General features: G+C 40.8%; 1 protein-coding gene across 1 annotated transcript in view; it reads right to left on the minus strand.

The window, feature by feature from the left end:
* LOC148861870 (Acyl-CoA N-acyltransferases (NAT) superfamily protein) overlaps nt 1-10937 on the minus strand; it is a 28278-nt gene extending 17341 nt beyond the window's left edge. Inside the window, exons 1-2 of the mRNA XM_088984651.1 lie at nt 10720-10937; nt 10538-10628 (exon numbers count right to left, since the gene is read on the minus strand). Coding sequence (XP_088840777.1) covers nt 10538-10628; nt 10720-10797 — 169 coding nt within the window. The 5' untranslated portion in view covers nt 10798-10937. The remainder of the gene's footprint in view (nt 1-10537; nt 10629-10719) is intronic.
* Nucleotides 10938-12736: the final 1799 nt, after the last annotated feature.

Genomic DNA, 12736 nt, shown 5'->3' on the forward strand with positions numbered 1-12736 from the left:
GGTGGAGGGTCCGTTGCTGAAACAGTCAAAAACTTCATTGTTCATCTTCTACCTCTCAACACCTAACCAGAAGTGGCGACCTCCTCTTCCTACTCCGACCTCTCTCTCCTTTCTCACTGGTTCTCTCTCTCCCTCTCCCTCTCTCTAACTGAGCTTCTGATCCAACACCCTCGTTTTTCTATTACCATAACCACTTTGGAAGTCATTTTCGGTGAGTTCGAAATGATGGAGCTTCTGATCCAACACCCCCGCTTTTCTATTACCAGAACTACTTCGAAAGTCGTTTTCCAGTGAGTTCTAAATGGTGGAGTTTCTGATCCGACTGAGCTTCTTTTTTCGTTCACTATCAGGCCACTACAACTCCCCTCTCTGTCAACGAGAACAGGGGAGTTGCAGCGATGGACCTCTCCTCTTGATCCTACTTGAATCTAGCGAACATAGCCCCATTTTCAACGACCCAACTGATAGGATCCACCTATCACATACGACAAACCACCCTTTGGGCAGCTAGGACAATAGGAACCCCAGATGATCTCCATCTTCCCGTTCCAATCATCTCAAAGGCAGTGGTTTCACAGATGATGGATTAGCCAAAAGAATGGCTCTATGCTTGCTTACGATTAGTGGTATTCATTATACGGTCCAGAGTTTTTTCTTTTATGCCTTTTCGTTGGAGTTGTCGCTACAAAGGAAGAGGAGCTTGGCGTATCTATCATCTATTGGTTCCCAATTGAACAAAATTGCTATTTAACTCCCTTCCGGCAGAAAGGGACTTCCTCTACGGAGGTCCCAAAGTTTATTTATTCATTATTAGCAACTCAATGCCTCGTATTTTACTGGAATTGAGTGGTTAAACCTGACCTACAACAGCAAATGCCCAACTACGGCCATGTCCCGACAGAAAACCCCTTGGAAAACAGATGGCGTTGCAGCTATCGTCACGGCCTTCTTATTTGGCATTGGTTCCGTACTGCTGCCATTACTGTAATCTAACAATGAAGGTAGTTGTTGTTTCCTATCTTGCTTCTATGGTTTTGGTTCTGTAGCTGGAATTTGAAGTGTTGCAGCTGCTACTGTCGATGCCTATAGTGCAGTTGCAGCCTTCTGCCTCTGCTACTCCACTGCCTCCTTGTCCATGATTATATTCATCACACCAAAATAACCCTTCTGAAGCAGCCAAAATAGCAGCAATGTCGACATCCAACCTCCACTGCCTCCTTGTCCATCACGAGATGTCACATTTGAACGGTTTATGACAGAGTTGACAGTAGGGGAGGTTTTAGACAATTGTCAAAAACAGTATGGTTGTTCCAAGACAATTTATAAACAGTGAGGGTAGAGTTTGTCAATTAGCTAAACAGTAGGGCTAGCTCAAGAAACTTTCCCAAGAAATTTTCGTTAAAATAAAAATAAAAAAGCAAATTACAAACAGAAAAAACAGGTGTTAAGTTAACACCCAACCCAATGATCAGCAGAACAATTCAACATTACAACTCAAAATAAAGCAAAAAGAGTCCCCCCAACCAAGACATAACTTAAACTTCATCTTCGGCAGCTTCATCTTGTCCATCCCCATCCTCATTCCATGCCTCTCCACCTTCACCGGCACCAAACTTCTTGAGACACTCTTTTCTCTGATTTTTTTTCAAAAGCTTCGAAAGCCCTTCTAGCGAACTATTCTCCACCTAAGAAAAATAGGCCTAAACTCTTTCCTATCCTAACATCCCTTTCTGCCAAACTCTCAATCTTTATCCTTCTTCCTTTCTCCTCCACTCTAATGACCAATGAATCATTTAGAGTCGTCTTACTCTCTCGACCCCCCCTAGTCTCATTTTCTTCCTCCTCCGACCTAGTTGTCATGCCATTCTTAGGATCAGAACACCGAAGCAACTCCTCCTCTCTAGTTTGAATCACAATGCCCCATTTCTCATCAAGCTTCTTCTTTAGGCCACTAACCCTATAACCTCTCTTCCTATAAACTTTCTTAAACTTGTTTGTAGGACCAGCTCCAATCAGGTCCTTTAGTCTTGAGAAACTTTTTGAGACATGAACAATTTGGAACTTACCTAGATCTTTGACCTTCTTCATCATCCCTGATAGAATTCAGGTCTGCCTTAGAGTTCGAACTGACAGAGTTCAGTTATGTAGAAGAAGAAAAGGTGATAAAGAGAGAGAGAGAGATGAGAGAATTCTGGTTCGAACTGAAAGAGTCAACTTGACTTCTCCCAGTCAGCCAGTAAGTATTTATATAATTATTAAAACATAACTAAAAATACCTATGTGCCCTTACTTAAGTTAAGAGCACTTGTTCCAACACAACATTACAGATCAGCAACATTAATCAAGGTATAAAGACAGAAATACCCCTATGCTAACACTCCCCCTCATATACTCCCAGCTTGTTACATATGTAGTCCACTCTTCCCCGACTTAAGCCTTTTGTAAATAAGTCAGCCCACTAATTTCTTGTATTAACATGTGTAGTGTCTAGCTCTCCATTCAGCACCTTCTCCCTCACAAAGTGACAGTCAACCTCAATGTGCTTGGTTCTTTCATGAAACACTGGATTAGAGGAGATATGAACTGCAACCTGATTAGCACAATAGAGCTTCATTGGAGTGTTAATGTTGTACCCTACTTCTTGTAGAAGGTTCCTTAGCCACACTAATTCACAAGCGGTGTGCACCATAGCCCTATATTCTGCTTCTGCACTGCTTCTTGCCACAACCGTCTGCTTCTTACTTTTCCATGTCACCAGGTTACCTCCCAAAAACGTGCAATAGCCTATAGTAGACTGCCTATCAGACATAGAACCGGCCCAATTAGCATCAGAATACCCTTCTATTTCAAGTTTTCCCCCACTCTTGTATATCAAACCGCGACCCGGAGCCCCTTTTAGATACTTCACAATTCTCGGAACTGCATTCCAATGAGGAATCAAAGGTTTTTGCATGAACTGGCTTACCACACTAACTGCAAATGAGATGTCTGGTCTGGTGATGGTTAGGTAGTTCAGTTTGCCCACAAGTCGTCAGTATCTGCCAGGGTCTTCAAACACTTCACCCATATCACTGCTTAGCTTGGTATTTATGTCCATGGGTGTTTCCACTGGCTTGGCACCCAACAGGCTTGTTTCTTCCAGCAAATCAAACACATACTTCCTCTGGCACAGGTTAATCCCATACTTGGATCTCGCTACCTCTATCCCCAAGAAGTATTTCAGTTTACCCAGATCCTTTGTCTAAAAGTGATCCTGCAGATAAGTCTTCAGCCTGTCAATACCAATGTTATCATTCCTAGATAACAATATCATCTACATACACCACCAACAATATTTTTCCTCCCGGAGAGTCATGACTAAATACAAAATGGTCAACTTTGCATTGTTTCATAACAAACTTCTTTACAACCTCACTGAACCTACCAAACCATGCTCAAGGAGACTGTTTAAGCCCATATATAGCCTTCCTTAGTCTACACACCTTACCATCCTCCCCCTAAGCAACAAACCCCGGATGTTGCTCCATGTAGACCTCCTCGAGTAAGTCACCATGCAAAATGGCATTCTTGATATCAAGCTGATATAGTGGCCACTCATACATGGCTGCAAGAGAGATCACAACACGAACTGACCATATCTTAGCAACCGGTGAGAAGGTCTCTATGTAGTCAATACCATAGGTTTGAGAGTACCCTTTTGCAACTAATCGCGCTTTCAGGCGTTCAACACTACCATCAGGCAGATACTTAACCGTATAAACCCATTTACAACCAACAGCTTGCTCCCCAGGAGGAAGAGCAGTGAGGTTCCAAGTATGATTATGATGAAGGGCTGAGAGTTCTTCTTCCATGGCACGGCACCACCCTGGAGAGGCAAGGGCTTCCTGGACATCTTTAGGAACAATAACTGATGATAACAAGGTAACAAAATGGCGATGGGAAGCGGAAAGGTGAGTAAGAGAAACATAATTAGAAATGGGATGAAGGGTGCAAGTACGTTTACCTTTCCACAAAGCAATGGTTAGATCAATCTCATATGCTAAGTGCGGGTCTGGTGCCGGATCTGTCGACGGAGATGTAGTCGGAGGAGTAGTAACTGGTGCACGTGGGCAATGTGTATACACATGACGAATAGGTGGGCGCTCAACAGGTGGTGGCACCAGAGGCAAGGATTTGGTCACAACTGGAACAAAGGGAGGAGGATCGACAACGGGAAGTGGAAGAGGAGGAGGTGATGAGGAGGAAGAAGCATCACCAGACCCCAAAAAGAACGGAGTAGACTCAAAGAAACTGACATCAACACACACAAAGGACCGTCAAGAACCAGGATGGTAACACCTATACCCTTTTTGGGTCCGAGAATAACCAAGGAAGATGCACTTGAGAGAACGGGCATCGAACTTATCATTCCCGGGACCCAAATTATGGACGAAGCAGACACACCCAAAAACTCTCGGCGTAAGAGGGAACGGAGACAAAGTGGGAAACAATACCTGAAACGGAGAATGACCATCAAGGATGGACGTGGGCATCCGATTAATCAAAAAACAAGAGGTAAACACTGCATCACTCCAAAAAGGTTTGGGAACATGCATGTGATGCATTAGCGATCTTGCTGTTTCAAGGAGATGGCGATTCTTTCTCTCAGCCATCCCGTTTTGTTGTGGGGTGTAGATACATGAGGTCTGATGTATAATGTCGTTTTCGTCCAGGTATTCCTGAAATGATGAGGATAAATATTTGTGGCCATTATCAGAACGAAAAACTTTGATGTGGGTGCCAAATTGGTTACGAATCTCAGCATAAAATTTTTGAAAAAATGGTAAACAATTCACTTCTTTCTTTCATTAAATAGAGCCACGTCATCCTTGAAAAATCATCCACAAAAATGACAAAATATCTATATCCATTATATGACATCACTTTATAAGGACCCCAAACATCCAAATGAACTAAAGAAAAAGAACTCGACACACGGTTATCAACCCTAAAACTAAAGGGAACACGATGGTGTTTCCCAAACTGACACGACTCACAATCCAAAACAGAAAGGTGACTCAAGGACGGAACCAAGGACTTCAAGACTTTTAGTTACGGATGACCAAATCGGCAGTGCCACTGGAGAGGAGAAAGAGATGACTGGAGAGCTGTTGAAGTTCTACCACCACCACCATCAATATAATACAGTCCACCTGCTTCATGCCCTCCACCAATTTCCATCCCCGTCTTGAGATCCTGAAAAACACACATAGAAGGATAAAAAGTAATTGAGCAGTTAAGTGATTTGGTCAGCTTACTAACAGACATAAGGTTAAAAGGCAATTTAGGAACATACAGAACTGATGAGAGGGATACAGGATCTTGGTCAACATTACCAACACCACAAATTGAGGATGTGGAACCATTAGCAAGGGCGACAAATTGTGATGTGAAACAATGAGATAAGGAGGAAAACACACTTGGAGTTCCAGTCATGTGATCGGAGGCTCCAGAGTCAATGATTCAGGGATTGGGTGCAGATGCCAGACAAGCCATACCTGAGTGAACAAAAGTCATCATGTTCTGCTGTGATTGGAAAAACCTATCATATTCATCCCGGGGAACACTCACCATCTCCTTCATGGGACCATCTGTGGATGTAGGAGGCATCTGGTCAGATGAATGATTCTCATGTCTAAAGTTGGAACTTGAGTCACCGGTCGCGGCATGATTGGCCCAGGTTGAGGGAGGATCATGTAGATCATAACAATAGTTGATGGTATGTCCATCCATACCACAATAATGAGTGCACTTCCTCGGGCCTGAGCTACGTCCTCTACCACGGGCTCCCCCTGAATCTCTGCTCCCAATACGACCACCACCATGATTATGAGTATACCCATCATTGCCACTTCGGCCATATGCAAAACCACTACCACCACCACGGCCAGACTGAGCTCCCCGAACTCCACCTCTAACACCACGGCCTCTCAATGCAGCAAAGGCAGATCTATCTGAGATATTGAAGTTCTTAGTAGATCCGATAGAAATCCTCCGGAGTCGAGCAAATACCTCTTTTAGGGACGGAAGAGCTTATCCCCCTAAGATCTGAGCCCATACTAGTTCATATTCAGACTTTAGTCCCACCAAAAATCTAGTCACATCATGTTGCTCTCTCTGTTGTTGCTGAATCTTAACATCAGAAGTGAGAGGATGATAGACATTCAACTCATTACGTATGTTCCTCATGTTGGCATAGTACTCCTCAAGACTCTGATTGCCCTGTTGCAGGTTAAAATACTCTTAATAAAGCTGATAAACTCTGGTTGTATTGTCCTGCCCCGAATACAACTTCTTCGCATGGTCCCACACATCTATGGCGGTATCAAGGAACATGAAGTTCACACTAATCCCGGGTTCCACACTGTTCCACAACCATGTGATGATCTAAGCATCCTCTTGCTCCCAGTCTTCATACTCGTGAGAGTCAGAGGAGGGTTTCTTCTCTCTGATGTGTTTTACCTTCTTCTTTGCCTTCAGAAAGACTTCAACAGATTTAGCCCAAGGCACATAACTCTCTCCATTTAATTTAATGGAGGTCATCTGAACATTCAGGTAGTCTGTAGGCACCACCACACTAGGTTTATAATCATTATTGTCTCCCATTATGTTATCACCGATTCTGCACACTTGTTGAATTCTATTATCACTGAGATATGCACACTACACACCACTAGGCCACACCTATCACACTGATTGCAGCACTAATTGTTGTTGGAATGTGTGCTCTTTACACCACAAACCCTAGATAACACCTATCACACTAATTTCAACACTTGTTGTTGCTGAAACGTGTACTCACACCACAAGCTCTATTCCTACAACTACTTGAAATCTCACCACTATATGATCATATCTCTTCCTTCAAAATGCACAAAGAAACCAACATAAACCCTAGCTCTTACTAGCCGAAACCCTAGCATATGGTCTGAAACACACCTCCTATTTAATACATAACAGACTTCATGCACTGAAATCTCCTACCTTATCGCTGAAGTAACACCCATACGAGCAGGAAAGCAATCCACGCACAACAGCCGCTGCACACACAACAGCCACTGCCCACATAGTTCGGCCCTCTATTCTTCCTCTACTAGGAGAAGGCAATCTCAGAAATCACAGCAACCGACCACATACGACCTAACTGGAGGCATAGAGACCTCCAAGGGAAGGGGGCGATCACTCCATTTCAGCCCTTTCCCTTATCTCCAATCGAACACAGAAAAAAAAAAAAAAAAAAAAAGGAAAACCCTAGATAGGGTGCGCAGAGAATGAACCCTAGACAAGCAGAAATCTAGGTAGCTTCAAGAAGCTCTGATACCATGATAGAATTCGGGTCTGCCTTAGAGTTTGGCCTGACTGAGTTCAGTTATGTAGAAGAAGAAAAGGTGATAAAGAGAGAGAGAGAGAGAGAGAGAGAGAGAGAGAGAAAGAGAGAAGAGAGAGTTCTGGTTCGAACTGAAAGAGTAAACTTGACTTCTCCCAATCGGCCAGTAAGTATTTATATTATTATTAAAACATAACTGAAAAGACCTATGTGCCCTTACTTAAGTTAAGAGCACTTGTTCCAACACAGATCAGCAACATTAATCAAGGTATAAAGAGAGAAATACCCCTACGCTAACAATCCCCAACCTATCCCCATCCCCTTCCTTGTTCACCATTCTCCTCCGTCCTAAGTCCACTCCAAGTCTTCCAACTTGGACATCAATTCTTAATAGATTATTAGAAGCATCAATTCGCTCTCTCCTTTTTTACCCTCCTCCCCTAAATTGTAGACCTCTGTATTCCTGACTTCACCCCCTTCAATATCCTCCCCTTCTTCCCTCACCTTTTTTGTGCAATTTTACCCTCTTACCTCTCCCCTCTCTTCTTCCCTTAAACTTGCTTTCTTTCCTCCTTTTTGTGCAAGACCCACCATATTATCTATCTAGGAAATCTATCATGACATATACCTTTTCTAGATCAATGAACACAGAACACCATATGAAGATCTTTCTTCTTCTCTTTGAACTTTTTTTTGGATAAATAATAGAGAAACTAATGGTGTACATCATGAGAATCTTTCTGTACAATCATTACAACCTGAAAGGGCATAGCCCCTGCTATCCCTCCCCACATCATTTTAAAATTCTACAATTGAACCCAAAAAAAATAGTCTCCTGCCCACCCCTTGTTTAGCAAGAGAATCAGCCAAAAAAAAAAAAAAAGCTGATCTTGGTACCCATCTGCATGTTACCTGAGAGACCACTTACAAGGTTTTTTGATAAAAGTAGAAGAATGTATTAAAACTTATAACATGAGTACAATCCATAAAACCCAAAACTAAGCTATTAAGCATGATTTACTGAGGGATTGTACACAAATGCAAACAAACCAAATAGCACAAGAATCAATACAAATCAAAGCAAAATGACCAGTTAGAAGTATGAATCAGTCTCTCATTCTCTCTTTGATACATGGTTATGGCTATATAGAGAGGATTAGAGGTAGGATAGATATAGTAAGTTAGACGTCCAAGCTTAAGCGTGGCACTAGTACTACGATATTTGTGAAGCTATGGTGCTTCCATATTTGTAACTCCTTGGCAAAGAGGAGATTGATTTCCTACACATTCATAGTACCATATCCACTGTTTAACACAGAATTGCAGAAGGAAATTGGAAACCCCTATTACATAGTCCACAGTTCATCCTACCCCTAAACCCAGTTATAAGTCATAACATTCTCCAACTTTCACAACCAACACCAAATGCAGGGTAGCATAAAATAAATGGTAACGCTTCATCATATCAAAGATTTCCAGCAATTTACCGGCTTCAGCAAACCTAAAGCAGCCAATGACATGTATTAAATGCTTTGGTAGCTGTACTCATACTGGCCCCTACCACCCAACTTGCCACTTTAAGACCATATTGCACTTCGATAATTTCTTCCTAGAACCCTACATCCTCCACAACTAATGGTCAAGACACCATAGAGGACACTTTTGGGCTCCACCTATGCCTCCACCCCCACATACAGAAGAAAAGATGCAAACTATGTAAATATATTGTCAAGTTGTTATCAAAGGAAAACATGGCCCCTAAAGATACATGAACGTGGAAGCTATCATATATTTTTTTATGAGTGGAAGCTATAATACATTAAACATTTAACCAACTTAAAATGATCAACTGAACTTGCTTGCTAGGTTCTGAAACAGAACAATAGAACAGAAAAGGATTACGGAGCACAAACACCTACTTTCCTCATCACTTCAACAGCTTTGGATCTTCAAATCCCTATGACCTCAAAACAACAACAAAGGGGTGATTTTTCAGCACAGAAACACTAACATTTACCTTTATTTTTTAAAAATGGTTAAGTATAGTCTTATTAATCAAAATCTTTATGAACATCCCAAGTACACCAAGGGACTTATAGAGGTAATATACAACCTTATATCTCAGGGTTTACAAAAAGATTTCTTTTAACAACAAAATTATCATATGGCTCTTCCTATAAAGTACCCTACGCACACCCGACCAAGGTAAAATTCTGGCTTCCAATTTAGTTAGAGATTCATCTTCTGCCACAGATTTGTTTACAAAATTCCTTGAATTTATTTCATTCAAAATGGTCCAAAAAACCACAAACAGAGCAGTCCATAACACAATCTTCTCGTCATTGCTGAGATACTGTAGCTTCCAGCACTTAATAAATTTTTCCACTGATTCTGAATTACATCCAAACACCCCAAAGACATCTTTAACCCATCTCCAAAGAGTATCTGAGATCTTGCAATGTAAGAACAGATGACTAGCATTCTATGTAGATTCATTGCACAAGGGACAGATATCCCAATTCAACCCCACTCCCCTCCTAATCAGGTTTTCCTTGGTCAAACATGAATTAAGAGAAGTCCATACCAGAAAAGAGACCTTAGAGGGAACAGGAGATCACCAAATCAAATCAGCAAGAAAGGAACCAACCTCCACCCTAGCAATCTGGTTATAGAAAGATTTGAAAGTGAAATACCTAATATTTACCTAAGTTGGCATTAAGAGGTGCGACTCTATACCTAACCTTAGCTACAAGCATCTGGTACCATCAAAAGATTATTAGAAGGCAAGCAAAAAATCCTTCTTTATCGTATACTTTAGTTCTGATAGGATTTTAAAGGTTCTGCAGTAAGTAGTCCAAAATCAGAAGATAAATTAAACCTTGTGTCCGCATCCCAACAACAGGATTCAACCCATGTAAGAAATTCAAATCTAGTTAATTCATTCAAATTAAACTATGCAACGTTTCCATTCACATGGGTATCCAGAATACCCATCTTTCTTATAATCCAACTAAAAGATAGACAATAAAAAAAAAAAAAGTCACCTTACAAAAAGAAAGATCCCAAATCCAGAAATAATACAGAAACAAGAACGTTTTTTCTTATTTGTGTGTGAGAGTGGGGGGCGGGGGGAGGGGAGGCGGGATGTGGGTAAGGAAAAGAAGGGCGTACTGTATCCCATGATTCGATTTCCTGGACCTTCGGCCACATGGAAGTAATCAGGCCATCGAGCTAAGTAGGTCATGTAGAAGGACATGTTGAACTGCCGCTCATCATATCAAACAACTCATTAGAAACAACAGCCATCCCCGAGAGAGTGAGAGAGGGAAAGCAAGAAAGAGACAAAGACTTACAGTTTCAGTAAGGTGATCAAGATTTACAGAGGCGAAGCGAAGAAGATCATTGCAGCAAAACCTCCGAATAGTTGTCATAGCGATAACTTCTATTTTTTCTTGCCGTCCTCTCTCTCTCTCTCTCTCTCTAGCTCCTCCTTTCAAACGAGAAATGAAAATTTTACAGGTGCAGCGGCGGGGCACAACTCACAACCACCATAAATAAAAGGTAAATTTCTAAAAATACCCTTATCTTAAGTGAGATTTAGCTACAAGTCGGGCGGGTTGGGCCGGATTTATGATCAACTCACACCCGGTCCTGAGCCCAAGGTTAAGCCTGATTTTCCAATCCGAGCCCAGCCCATCCTGTAATTCGATGCATTAGAGTTGGGCTTGGGCCAGGGCTGGGCTTGGGTTGGTCAATAAATCTACTCTAAAATTATATATATAAATGTATTTATGCAATATATACATACATTTATGTATGTATGTAAAGATCTATGCAAAAAATCTATACAAATATGTATTTATATATGTGTAAATATGTACGCAACATTTACATATATATGCATATATGTATAAATGTATATAATTGGGCCAGGCTCGGGCCTAACCCTACTTGTTGGGCCTGATGACTGAAAATCCAAGCCCAACCCATGTAAAATTCTGGGTTGGGCCTGATGACTGAATATCCACATGATGCTGAAAAGCCCTTATAATTTATTGTGCATCTAAGCAGATACAGGCTTGTTCAGAATTCCAGTGTTGAAGTTCCAGTAAAACCTGCATAATAGCAAATAATTTCTGCTTGAATAACAGAAGTAACTTGAGAGGTTCAGCCTCCAATAATTTTCAAGCAGGACAAATTTTGTGATAAAATAATGAAGCCATAGCTATATAGAGAGTGATATTTTTCTTGCGTATCTTGATTTATAACAAGAGAAATTTTATTTTCTCCTAAATGATTCGATATATAGATTGAGTAACATTTAAATTACCTAGGGATAGCTGGGAAGAGTGATTCACCATATTGGTATTGGCAATTGAAAATGGCAAAATTTATCTATTTTTGAGCATATCAAATATAATAACAAGCCAAGGCTATCCATCCCAACACTTGCATAAATTATGTAATGCAAATTTTGGATACCCGAAATCCAAGAGTTTTGAAAAATATATGGCATTTGAAGTTTTCAAGGATTTGCAAATAGAAACAAATGACTTGAGGATTCTGGTTCAAATTTTGCATAGAACACGAAGTTTTTGTTGATGGAGTTCTCTTACTGGGATGAAGTTGTTAATAATTCTCCATAAAAACAATTGAAATCGGGGATGGATAGACAATTTCTAGATTTTTGTCGAACAAAAATTGAAATCAGGAGTGACATTGGGAAGAAATATACGCTATTCATTCTTATAATTTTCTTTAACCGAATATTTACCGTAAATGTGATTTGTCCAAATCCAGGAAAGATCATTGTCAGAGGGAAAGATAGGGGTTCTCGAGATTTTGGTAAACTCGGGTAATGGAAATAAGGAACAAATAAGATTCTCACTCCAATTCCCTGAGAGGAGCATTTGGGAAATACTTAGGTTCCTAAGGTGAGGGACTAAGGGGAGAAAATTGACCAATGCTATATTTGTTGTTTCTAATAATTGACTAGATCTATCTTTACTGTTTGTATCCATTAATATTTCGATAACATATATTTTTTTGAAAAAACCCAATTTAATTTTTCTTAAACCAATTTGGCAAGGGGAGAGAGATTCATTTTGAATGGGGTTAGATCATATCTTCACAATAACAAGTCTAAAGATGCATAGCATCGGTTATAGAGATTAACCGTTGAAGTTGGATTGAATGTCTGAAAACATTATCGATTGAAAACAAGATTAGACAGTCAACAGTGGTCCGTTTTCATTTCTTCTCATGAAAGACAAACAGCTACCACGCACCATTTTGGTTATCAACCTTCACAATACTATGCCCTTGTCGATGGGTTTGTCTCGTAAAAGCTGGGGACAATAGGGTGTCTTT

The sequence above is a fragment of the Nelumbo lutea genome, chromosome 4, assembly GCF_056320005.1.
Source record: "Nelumbo lutea isolate HS-2025 chromosome 4, American lotus-T2T, whole genome shotgun sequence".
Taxonomy (NCBI): domain Eukaryota; kingdom Viridiplantae; phylum Streptophyta; class Magnoliopsida; order Proteales; family Nelumbonaceae; genus Nelumbo; species Nelumbo lutea.